The sequence below is a fragment of the Nerophis ophidion genome, linkage group LG01 (assembly GCF_033978795.1).
Source record: "Nerophis ophidion isolate RoL-2023_Sa linkage group LG01, RoL_Noph_v1.0, whole genome shotgun sequence".
Taxonomy (NCBI): domain Eukaryota; kingdom Metazoa; phylum Chordata; class Actinopteri; order Syngnathiformes; family Syngnathidae; genus Nerophis; species Nerophis ophidion.
Window position 1 is genome coordinate 51227963 of NC_084611.1, and position 12390 is coordinate 51240352.

The 12390-nt window shown below is 39.0% G+C and overlaps 1 protein-coding gene across 8 annotated transcripts in view; it reads right to left on the minus strand.

Moving 5' to 3' along the window:
• Positions 1-940: 940 nt before the first annotated feature.
• Positions 941-12390, minus strand: part of camk2d2 (calcium/calmodulin-dependent protein kinase (CaM kinase) II delta 2) — a 127281-nt gene continuing 115831 nt past the window's right edge. For all 8 annotated transcript variants that reach the window (XM_061906652.1, XM_061906613.1, XM_061906660.1 and 5 more), the window contains one exon: positions 941-4732. In XM_061906652.1, the coding sequence (XP_061762636.1) occupies positions 4729-4732 (4 nt within the window). In that variant the 3' untranslated portion in view covers positions 941-4728. The remainder of the gene's footprint in view (positions 4733-12390) is intronic.

A 12390-nucleotide genomic window follows, 5' to 3' on the forward strand; every position in this document is an offset into this window, starting at 1 on the left:
GGGTGAACGATGCCTTCCGCCCGAATGCACCTGAGATAGGCTCCAGCGACCCCAGAAGGGAGAAGCGGTAAAAAAATGGATGGATGGCTGGATATATATATATACATATATATATATATATATATATATATATACTGTACATAGATACATAAACATTGGGGGGGCGTGGCTCAGTTGTTAGAGCGGCCATGCCAGCAATTTGAGGGTTCCATGTTCGATTCCTGCTTCACAGCCGCTCCCAGTGGCGTCCACACTGGTTCAAATTAAATGTATATTAAATATGTAGTTAATTAATTTCTCTATGTAAAGCACTTTGATTAATAAAAACAAATAAAATGCACTTCACTTCACACTATACGTATATATATATATATATATATATATATATATATATATATATATAAAGGTATATAATATATATATGTATAAACAAATATTTTTATTATACATATATAAGTGTGTATATAGACACACATATATATAAATATAATTAAGAGTGTATATAGACACATATATACATATACACATATACATATACAGTATGTATACATATATACATATATATATATATATATATATATATATATATAAATGGTTGGGGACCCCTGACCTAAATAATTATTCATATTGCATAAAAAATAAACACTTTTTCAGACCAAACAAAAAAAAAAATAGCAATTGTTTTCAGCCCAGACAATTATTTAATGTAAAAAAAAAAAAAAAAGTTAAATTTTTTCTGGGTTTCAATGTGATCAAACATACATATAAAACAAGTTAATAACTTAGAGTTATACGCAAAATTAAAAGACAATCAGGACTATATCATCCCTGAGTGCACCAAAATATTTTCTTCAACTTTATTTGTGTTTAGAGCATAACTGTATGCTTAGTTTGAAAAAAATATATATAGCAATGAATAAAAAAAACTTCTCCACGATCACACGGTTTACCTCATTTCTTTATTTCCTAATTTAACGTTATAAGCCATCCGTTGCCGTGGCCACTGTCACACGCACAAGTACAGCAGCTGAGCATCGAACTGACATCGTTCGCTTCATGGAGGAAAAGGAAGTTCCTGTCTTTCGTCCTCTTATGAGAGACCAAGCGAGCCAACGGAGGATAAAGACGCCGACATTGTTGCCTCGTTTTGTAAAGTCCCGACTCCAAAGATTTTGTGCGACTTTAGTCAAGCCAGCATCTGATTGAGGGCGTCAGCTCCACCTTGCATCATCTTCACGTGCCGCCGGCAACGTAGCACACCGGAAACAAAAGATGGGAATAAAAAGGCCCTTCTTGTACACGCACACTCATACGATACAAACACAAACATTATGAAAAAGGAGCTTACTTTCTAAACATTTCATACAAAACGAAAAAAGGTGCTTCATTTTTTTTTTGTCATTTTCCAGACCTTCCACTTCGATATGTACCTTCATTGTTGTGTTGTTGTTATTCTTTTTTTTACACGTTTCATGATACTGGAGGACATCAGAGACATCTGGGACAGGACTGGTGCACAACATGAACAAACAAGTCAGTGATTCACAACTCAAACAGAAGATATTATTATACTTTTATATGACCTTACTCAATATTGCCCCCCATGCACGACACAATAGTCTCCAGTGTTGATATATATTACATTTATGCTACAGTCTCCTAGTTCTTATATCTCCCATATAAAAGCAAACATAGTCCGATGCAAAGTGTAAGCTCTGCTTTCTTTACATTTCAATGAGTATTGTAGCTTGTAGCAAACATAAAAATAGCTCAGTGTATGTTTTGGTAATGGGAGTTTCTTTTTATAAATGGAAGTTGCAAAAAACTGAAAAAATTGAACAATAAAACACCTTTTCTTTATGGTGCTGAAAAGCAATACGAAAAAAAAACTTTTTGATTTTCATGATATGTTTCATAAAAGAAAAATGAAGATCCCCAGTAAACAGAGACGGAAAAAACACACCAAAAATGATGTTTTTATTGGACGAGTTGTATTTTCAAAGTAAAAGCGGGCACATTATGACACAACGAGGACGAGGACAGAGATCTAAACACACGTCCTGGCATTGAAACAACGTTGAGAACTTGTTGAATAAGGTGCTGACGTTGGGCAACTCAAACATAACGTTGGAACGACATGCTTTTTGAAGACGTTTGATCAATGTCGGGTTTTGACGATCAGCAACTCAATCATAACGTTGAAACAATGTACCTTTTGACAACGATTGATCAATTGTTGGGTTTGGACGTTGATTTGACTCTTGAATTTTGGTCATTTCCCAACCAATATTGTACAACACAAATACAACGTTGAAACAACATGGTTTTTGACGACGTTTATTTAACGTCAGGTTCTGACGTCGGGCAACTCAAACATAACGTTGAAGCAACACGCTTTTTGATGACTTTTAATCAATGTTAGATTCTGATGTTGAGAAACTCAAACATAACGTTGAAACAACATGCTTTTTAACGTTTAATCAATGTTGGGTTCTAACGTTGAGTGTCTCAAAACTAATGATGGAACAACACGCTTTTTGCCGACGTTTAATCAATGTTGGGTTCTGACGTTGAGTAACTCAAACCTAACGTTGAAAGAACATGCTTTTTGAAGACGGTTAATCGATGTCGGGCTCCAACATTGATTTAACAATTGAAATTTGGTCATTTTCCAACCAATATTTTCCAACACAAATACAACGTTGAAACAACATGCTTTTTGATGATGTTTAGTCAATGTTGTGTTCTAACGTTGAGTGTCTCAAACTTAATGTTGGAACAACACGCTTTTTGACGACGTTTAATCAATGTTGGGTTTTGACAATGACCAGCTCAAACCTAATTTTGAAACAACATGCTTTTTGACAATGTTTAATCAATGTTGGGTGCTGGCGTTGATTTGACCATTGAAATTTGGTCACATCTCAACCAATATTCTGCAACTCAAACCTAAGGTTGAGAAAACATGCTTTTCAACAACGTTTAATTAATGTCGGGTTCTGACGCTGAGCAACTCAATGGTAACGTTGAAACAACATGCTTTTTAACGTTTAATCACTGTTAAGTTCTAACGTTTAGTTTCTCAAACCTAATGTTGGCACAACATGCTTATTGATGACGTTTATTCAATGTTGGGTTCTGACAATGACCAGCTCAAACCTAACGTTGAAACAACATGCTTTTTGACAATGTTTAATCAATGTTGGGTTCTGGCATTGATTTGACCATTGAAGTTTGGTCACTTCTCAACCAATATTCTATAATTCACACCTAATGTTTAGACAACATGGTTTTCAACAACGTTTAATCAATGTTGGGTTCTGACGTTGAGCAACTCATACATAACGTTGAAACAACATGCTTTTTAACTTTTAATCAATGTTGGGTTCTAATGTTGAGCAACTCAAAGAAACGTTGAAACAACATGCTTTTTGAGAATGTCTAATCAATGTTGGGTTCTGACGTTAAGCAGCTCAAACATAACATTGAAACAACGTGGTGTTTGACAATGTTTAATCAATGTTGGGTTCTAACGTTGAGCAACTCAAACAAATGTTGAAACAACATGCTTTTTGACAATGTTGATTTGACCATTGAGTTTTGGTCTTTTCTCAACCAATATTTTACAACACAAATACAACATTGAAACAACACGCTTTTTGATGACGTTTATTCGATATTGGGTTCTAATGTTGAACAACTCAGACCTAACATTGAAACAACATTCTTTTTGACAAGGTTTAATCGATGTTAGGTTGTGTTGTTGGTAGGAAAAGTGACCAAATTGTAATGGTCAAACCAACAATGTGGATCCAACAAATACAACTGTTTTGCAAATGTCCGCAGTCCTGTCTTTAAAATTGCTACTTCCGGTTCAGAATATGACAACACATCCGTTTTGATCTGTCTTTCACTTTCTGTTAATATGTGTGGACATTTTGTAGGTGTCAGTCCTCCATGTCTGAGATAATTTTGCTCCAAGTACATTTAAGCCAGAGCCACAGACACATGGGTACCGTGGTAATTAACCCCGTTTTTATTTTGAAAATAAAACATCCGGTATCTGCAAATGATAAAGCACATGTTTTGGTCTGTTTTGTTCGCGTTACAGGGGATTTTAATTTTTCTTATATTAAATATACAATGTTCTTATTTAGGTATCGCTTTTCAACTTAAAAAAAAAAGCTTAGTTTTTTTAATTTTTTACCTGCATTTTAAAAAACAAAAACTCAAATAAAAACCAGTTTGTTTTGTTTTTTTCCAATGAGCGTGAATGAGAATAAGATCCAAACACCAAAACACACGCTGACCTTTCTGATAGCGAGAATAGCAATTCCATGGCTGGCGTTTTCAGCCAGCATCACAAAGTATTTACATCAGCGGAACTAGAGCAAGCTCACTCCCGACAGCCTCTTCCAATTGTTTGTGTTTTACACGCACGGATATACACGTTGAAAAACACAGAACTACATGTCAGGGAGAGGTCACAGCAGTAGAGTTCTAATTGGTGTATATATATTTCAAATGCATACCAAAACATCTTTAAAAAAAAAAAGTGAACTCAACAAAAAAACACTGCTGCCAATATTTCGTAATAATACTGTGCTGCCACCTGCTGGTGGTTTAATTAAAGAACGACGTCCTTTGATTAAATGTAATAATACGTGTGTCCTGTGAGGGTCAAAGGTCACATTTGCTGATGCTTTCAAACCCCATGATGATGTTCCATTAACTGCAGAGGCAGAGAGAGAGGAGATCAGTTAGTAAAAACACAGGAACTTTCCATTTACAAACTTTCATTCATTCATTCATTCATTCATTTAGTGTCCTGAAGTACATGAATGGCAAACTTCGTACCACAGCCAGTTTTAATTGTGATGAGACAGGACTTTTCTGGAAAAAGATGCCAAAGTGGAGGAGTAACGTTATCTCTTGTCCAGTGGCGCCACCTCCTGCACGCACGCACGCACACTACACACACACACAAACACACGCACACACACACACACACACACACACACACACACACACACACACACTGCCCCTCCCCCACATCCCTCCCTTCGGCTCTGTTCTCATCAGCTCCTCTTTTGCCGTTGTAATGCAAGTGGATTTCACTTATTAAAATGTTTATTTTTGTAAAAAATATGTTTGTTAAAGTTAAGAATTATTGAAATTTCTGATCATTTAATATATAATATGTAACATATAATATAAATATATATACATGTATATAGATGTTAACATGTTATGTTATATTGTTTCATATATATATATATATATATATATATATATATATATATATATATATATATATATATATATATACATATATATATATATAAAATTAGTGAAGTGCAGTCAGGGGCAGCAGGTGAGGTGTGGCCTCACCTGCCATCATGGAAAGAAAAAATGTAAAAAGAAAAACAAATAATTATATTGTTTTATGTATCCAGTGATTATACTATGAAGTTATTTTCCATTTAACTTCACCAGTTTTAAATTATTATTTTTTCCAAAATCGCTTAATTTTCACATTTGCCGTTAAAATTCTGAGCAGAGACTTGCGGTGAGCCTCCCAGTCACCATGGCAATGACTCAGCTAACTGTTGGCTGTGGTGCAGTGAGACCGTATTGCTAAATGAATTATATTATACATTTCCATAGTTTAGTTAGCTGAAGTATATAATGTACATTGTATTTTGTCAACAACTGTATGTGTGTAACGTATTTCTTATGCTGAGCAATCATAAAACGCCTGCGAAGATCGCACTGTGTGAGGCTCCCAGTAATGCGGCCTCCTGGCGGTAAAGGCCGCTAGTGATCCCAGGAATCATTCTTGCGGCTGCAGAAAAAGTGACAACAATCAACAGCAGGGGTCACCAACGCGGTGCCCGCGGGCACCAGGTAGCCAGTAAGGACCAGATGAGTAGCCCGCTAGCCTGTTCTAAATTAGCTCAAAAAGCAGCACTTACTAGTAAGCTGCCTCTATTTTTTAAATTGTATTTATTTACTAGCATGCTGGTCTCGCTTTGCTCTACATTTTTAATTCTAAGGGAGACAAAACTCGAATAGAATTTGAAAATCCAAGAAAATACTTTAAAGACTTGGTCTTCACTTGTTTAAATAAATTCATTTATTTTTTTTACTTTGCTTCTTATAACTTTCAGAAAAACATTTTTGGAGAAAAAATACAACCTTAAAAATGATTTTAGGATTTTTAAACAAATAAACCTTTTACCTTTTAAATTCCTTCCTCTTCTTTCCTGAAAATTTAAATCAATGTTGCAGTAAATGTATTTATTTTATTGTAAAGAATAATAAATACATTTTGATTTAATTCTTCAATTTAGCTTCTGTTTTTTCCACAAAGAATATTTGTGAAATATTTCTTTAAACTTATTATGATTAAAATTCAAAAAAATCATTCTGGCAAATCTAGAAAAGCTGTAGAATCAAATCTAAATCTTATTTCAAAGTCTTTTGAATTTCTTTTAAAATTTTTGTTCTGGAAAATCTAGAAGAAATGAGGATTTGTCTTTGTTAGAAATATAGCTTGGTCCAATTTGTTATATATTCTAGCAAAGTGTAGATTGGATTTTAACCTATTTAAAACATGTCATCAAAATTCTAAAATTAATCTTAATCAGGAAAAATTACTAATGATGTTCCATAAATTATTATTTAAATTTTTTCCAAAAGATTCGAATTAGCTGGTTTTTCTCTTCATTTTTTTTGGGTTGAATTTTGAATTTTTAAGAGTCGAAATTGAAGATAAACTATGTTACAAAATTTATTTTCATTTTGTTCGTGAGTTCTCCTCTTTTAAACCGTTCATTTAAGTGTTTTTTTCATCATTTATTCTCTACAAAACACCTTCCGTAAAAGGAAAAAAATGTACGACGGAATGACAGACAGAAATACCCATTTTTTATATATATATCAATTTACCTATTCAAAGGTAAATTAGCTATTTCTGGCAATTTATTTAAGTGTGTATCAAACTGGTAGCCCTTTGCATTAACCAGTACCCAAGAGTAGCTCTTGGTTTCAAAAAGGTTGGTGACCCCTGAACTACAGTTAGCAAGTCAAGTTGGCCGTTTATGTTTTCCTCTCGTTTTTTCCTCTCGCCTGGAGTTTTAAAATGGAGGATTTTATATTTAAAATAAAACAGTTTGGTAAACTGGATTTCCAATCAAAGCAGGAGATAATAATTAATGGAAGACCAACGCCGGAGCTAAAAGGTTTGCTTCAGACTTCGGGACAGAAGACCCGCACTTTTCAAACGGCGTGCTACACACGAAAAGGCTGGCTGTGTGGATGTCCAGCAAGAAACCGCCTTTTCTGCTTTTCCTGTCTTCTCTTCTCTTCTTGTGACAATGTCTGGACTCAGATGGGATATTGTGACCTGAAGAATTTGCAGAGAAGCCTCGTCAAACATGAGCGGTCGACCACTCACATTCAAAGCCAGATCGTGCACAAAAAGTTCGGGATGTCCGAGATAGACTTGGCTTTGGATGAACAGTAAAGGTAAGACCATAATAACGTTTTTTTTAATTAAATGTGCTTTTTTTGTGTGCTACAGTTTGTATGTGTAAAGAATGCTGGTATGAGCTTTTAAACATAACCCGTTAACTGTTGCCAATCGAATGGTGAATAAGATACTCTTTAGGGTTCATATGTTTGTAAATCTGACTGTGATGAAGTCAGTGCCTCACCAGCAATGAACCTCACCGCACGTCACTGATTTATATATATATATATATATATAAATATATATATATATATATATATATATATATATATATATATATATATATGTATATATATGTATATATATATAGGTAGAAAAGAAAAGTGCTATACAAGTACAACCCATTTACCATATATATATATATATATATATATATATATATATATATATATATATATATATATATATATATATATATATATATATATGTGATATTGTATCGGTTATCATACATTAATATATATACATAATATATGTGATATTGTTTAATATATATATGATATTTTTTTATAAAATATACAGATATAATTTATTTAGATGTAATATAGTTTATCATATATTAATATATATACATATATGTATACACATATATATATACATATATACACACATAGATACACACATACTGTATATACAGTACATGTATATATATATATATACACATGTACATACATATATACATATATATATATACATGTATATATATACATATAGTTGAGGTAGCTGTAAGTACGCACCTCTCGCACCCCGTAATTTTGGGCACAAATTAGGCGTTTAGGCGCTTACTGACACAATGCGTAGGGAAAAGGGAATGTCCGCGCAGTTCTCAGCGGCGAGGCGGGGCCATCCGACACTGCCGAGCCGGAACCGGCGGAGGCTTCGTGGGAAGCCTCCCCGGGCCCCTATTGGCATCCTATGGAAGATTTTCCCCTCGAGCAGTCTCAAGACAAAACTTTGCACGCGGCCTGGGACCAAGTAGATTATATAGACGGTCAGCCGATGCGCCCGGGAACAGCGCGGGTATTTACTCACTTCTCCATTATGAGAGATAGATTGTACCGAGTGAGCTGTGACACTCAAACAGGAGAGGAAATCACCCAGTTGTTGGTGCCAAAACGCCGCCGGGAAATGGTTTTCCAGGCGGCGCATATTAATCTTATGGCCGGACATTTGGGGTATGATAAAACACTGAATCGGGTCATCCGGCCACACGTGCGCCGCTGGTGCGCCGTCTGTCCGGACTGCCAGCTGGTGAACCCAGCGACCACCCCGAAGGCCCCTTTGCGCCCATTGCCGCTCATGGAGGTCCCATTCGACAGAATTGGGATGGTCCTCACCGGACCATTTCACCCGAGCTCACGGGGGTATCGCTTTGTGTTAGTCCTAGTGGATTACGCAACGCGCTACCCCGAAGCAGTGCCGCTGCGCTCCATCTCTGCAAAGAGTGTGGCGCAAGTGCTGTTTCAGGTCATTTCCCAAGTTAGAATCCCGAAAGAGATTTTGACTGACCAGGGCACGTCCTTTATGTCACGCACGATAAAGGAACTGTACGGGTTATTGGGAATTAAAGCGATCCGCACTAGCGTGTATCATCCACAAACGGATGAGCTGGTGGAGCGACTAAACAAAACGCTAAAAACCATGATCCGTAAGTTTACGCACAAGGACAAATCAAATTGGGATAAATGGCTGGATCCCCTCATGTTTGTGATGCGGGAGGTACCCCAATCCTCCACTGGCTTTACGCCTTTTGAGCTGTTATACGGCAGAAAACCACGCGTAGTGTTGGATGTAATTAAAGAAAGTTGGGAAGAAAGTCCAAGCTCCAGCAAAAATGAAGTGCAGTACGTTCTGGACATGCTAGCAAAACTCCACACGTTGGCGCAATTATCACGTGAGAATTTGCTCCGTGCCCAGGAACGACAACAGCGCACGTACAACAAGGGAACCAAACTAAGAAAATTTTCACCGGGAGAAAAAGTCCTTGTATTACTCCCAACATCCACCTCAAAATTACTTGCAAAGTGGCAAGGACCCTTTGGGGTCACACGGCAAGTGGGTGATGTGGATTACGAAGTTCGACGCTCGGACCGGGGCGGAGACACGCAAATCTACCATCTTAACCTGTTGAAGGCATGGAGGGAGGCGCAGCCTGTCTCCATGGTAACGGTAGTGAGAGAGGAGGAGGAGTTGGGACCAGAGATCCCGCGCTCTGTCCCTCCGTCTCCTCTCCCCTGTGATAATCAGCTCACGTTAGCGCAGAAAGCGGATGTTGCTAAACTGCAGAAGCGCTTCTCTGACGTGTTCGCCCCTCGGCCCGGCCGCACGAATCTCATCCAATATCATATCGAGACCAGCCCGGGTGTTACGGTGCGCTCTCGGCCATACACAAATGTAAAATAGTTCGGGAGGAATTAAAATCCATGCTGGAATTGGGCATAATAGAAGAATCCCACAGTGCGTGGTGTAGCCCCATAGTTCTTGTAGGGAAGAAAGATGGGTCTGTACGGTTCTGTGTGGATTACCGCAAGGTGAATGAAGTATCACGATTTGACGCGTACCCAATGCCCCGGGTCGACGAGCTCCTAGATCTGCTGGGCACTGCTCGTTTTTTTCACGACACTGGAGTTGACCAAGGGCTACTGGCAGATTCCCTTGTCACCAGAATCCAAGGAAAAAACGGCCTTTTCCTCTCCGGAAGGTTTGTACCAATTTGTCACACTCCCATCTGCCATGTTCCAGCGCCTCATGGACCGGGTGCTGCGACCCCACGCTGCATACGCGGCCGCCTACCTGGATGATGTCATCATCCAGAGTAGCGGCTGGGAACAACACATGATGCGGGTGGGGGCAGTGCTCGAGTCCCTGAGGCAGGCGGGGCTCACCGCCAACCCGGCGAAGTGTGCAGTTGGCCGGAGGGAAGTACAGTATTTGGGGTACCACTTAGGAGGAGGGCAAATGCGGCCGCAGGTAGATAAAACAGCGGTGATTGCGGCCTGCCCAACCCCCAAGACGAAAAAAGAGGTGAGGCAGTTTTTGGGTCTGGCGGGGTACTACCGGAGGTTTATCCCCCGGTTTGCGGACATGACCAGCCCAATAACTGACCTCACCCGAAAGGGTGCCCCAGATCTGGTCCAGAGGACGAAGCGGTGCCAGCAGGCGTTTGAGAGTGTTAAGAAAGCCCTCTGCGAGGAGCCAGTCCTACACATGCCTGATTTTTCTCTCCCGTTTTGTCTGCAAGCAGACGCGTCGGGCAGAGGACTGGGAGCTGTTTTGTCCCAGCAGGGGGAGGGCGTCGACCGGCCCATCCTTTACATCAGCCGAAAGCTATCTGAAAGGGAGGCGAGGTACAGCACAGTGGAGAGGGAGTGCCTCGCCATCCGATGGGCGGTCGGGGCCCTCCGATACTAGCTCCTGGGGCGCTCATTCAGCCTCTGCTCGGACCACAAACTTCTCCAGTGGCTCCACCGCATGAAGGATGCCAACGCGTGGATCACCCGTTGGTATCTGGCTTTGCAACCCTACAACTTCAGAGTGATCCACAGACCGGGTGCACAGATGGCTGTGGCCGACTTCCTGCCCACTCCCTTACAGGAGGGGGGTGGGGGGGGGGGCCTGATTCTGGCGGTGGCGGTATGTGGTGGGTGTGGCCTGCGCGACTGCGGGGAAGCGGGCTGTGGCAGGGCCGGCTTCGAGGTTGGCGACAGGTGAGTGGATGACATAGCTGAAAGTGTTCATCTAATCACCTGTCGTTCTGTTAAAAGGCCGCAGTCGGGAGGCAGCGAGAGAGAGCTGGACAGAACAATGCCGAAAGGCAGAGAGTGACATTGCTGAAGGGAGACAATTGCTGTAAAGCAGAAAAGATTATTGGAAAAAATAAATCTTGTCAAACTTGAAAGCTTGTCATGTCAGTCCTTGTTGGTCCCGAGAACCCAGAAGCAGCAGACTTCCACATATATATATATATATATATATATATATATATATATATATACATATCTATACGTGTGTGTATAGGTATGTATATATAAATATATATATATATACATATATATAAATATATATATATATATACACACATACATACATACATTTACACACAAATATATATACATACATATATGAAAGCAGTGAAGTTGTCACGTTGTGTAAATTGTAAATTAAAAGAGAATACAATGATTTGCAAATGCTTTTTAACTTATATTCAATTGAATAGACTGCAAAGACAAGATATTTCATGTTCACACTGGTAAACTTTGTGGTTTTTTGCAAATATTAGCTCATTTGGAATTGGATGCCTGCAACATGTTTCAAAAAAGCTGACACAAGCGGAAAGAAAGACTGAGAAAGATGAGGAATTCTCAACAAACACTTATTTGGAACATCCCACAGGTGAACAGGCTAATTGGGTACAGGTGGGTGCCTTCATTGGGTACAAAAGCAGCTTCCATGAAATGCTCAGTCGTTCACAAACAAGCACGGGGCGAGGGTCACCACTTTGTCAACAAATGCCGGAGCAAATTGATTTATTACAAATTTTCTCAACGAGCTATTGCAAAGAATTTAGGGATTTCACCATCAACACTCCGTGATATCATCAAAAGGTTCAAAGAATCTGGAGAAATCACTGCACGTAAGCCATGATATTACGCACTTTGGATCCCTCAGGCAGTACTGCATCTAAAAGCGACATCAGTGTGTCAAGGATATCACCACATGGGCTCAGGAACACTTAAAAAAAAACACTGACAGTAACTACAGTTGGTCGCTACATCTGTAAGTGCAAGTTAAAACTTTACTATGCAAAGCCAAAGCCATTTATCAACAACACCCAGAAACGTCGGCCTGAGCTCACC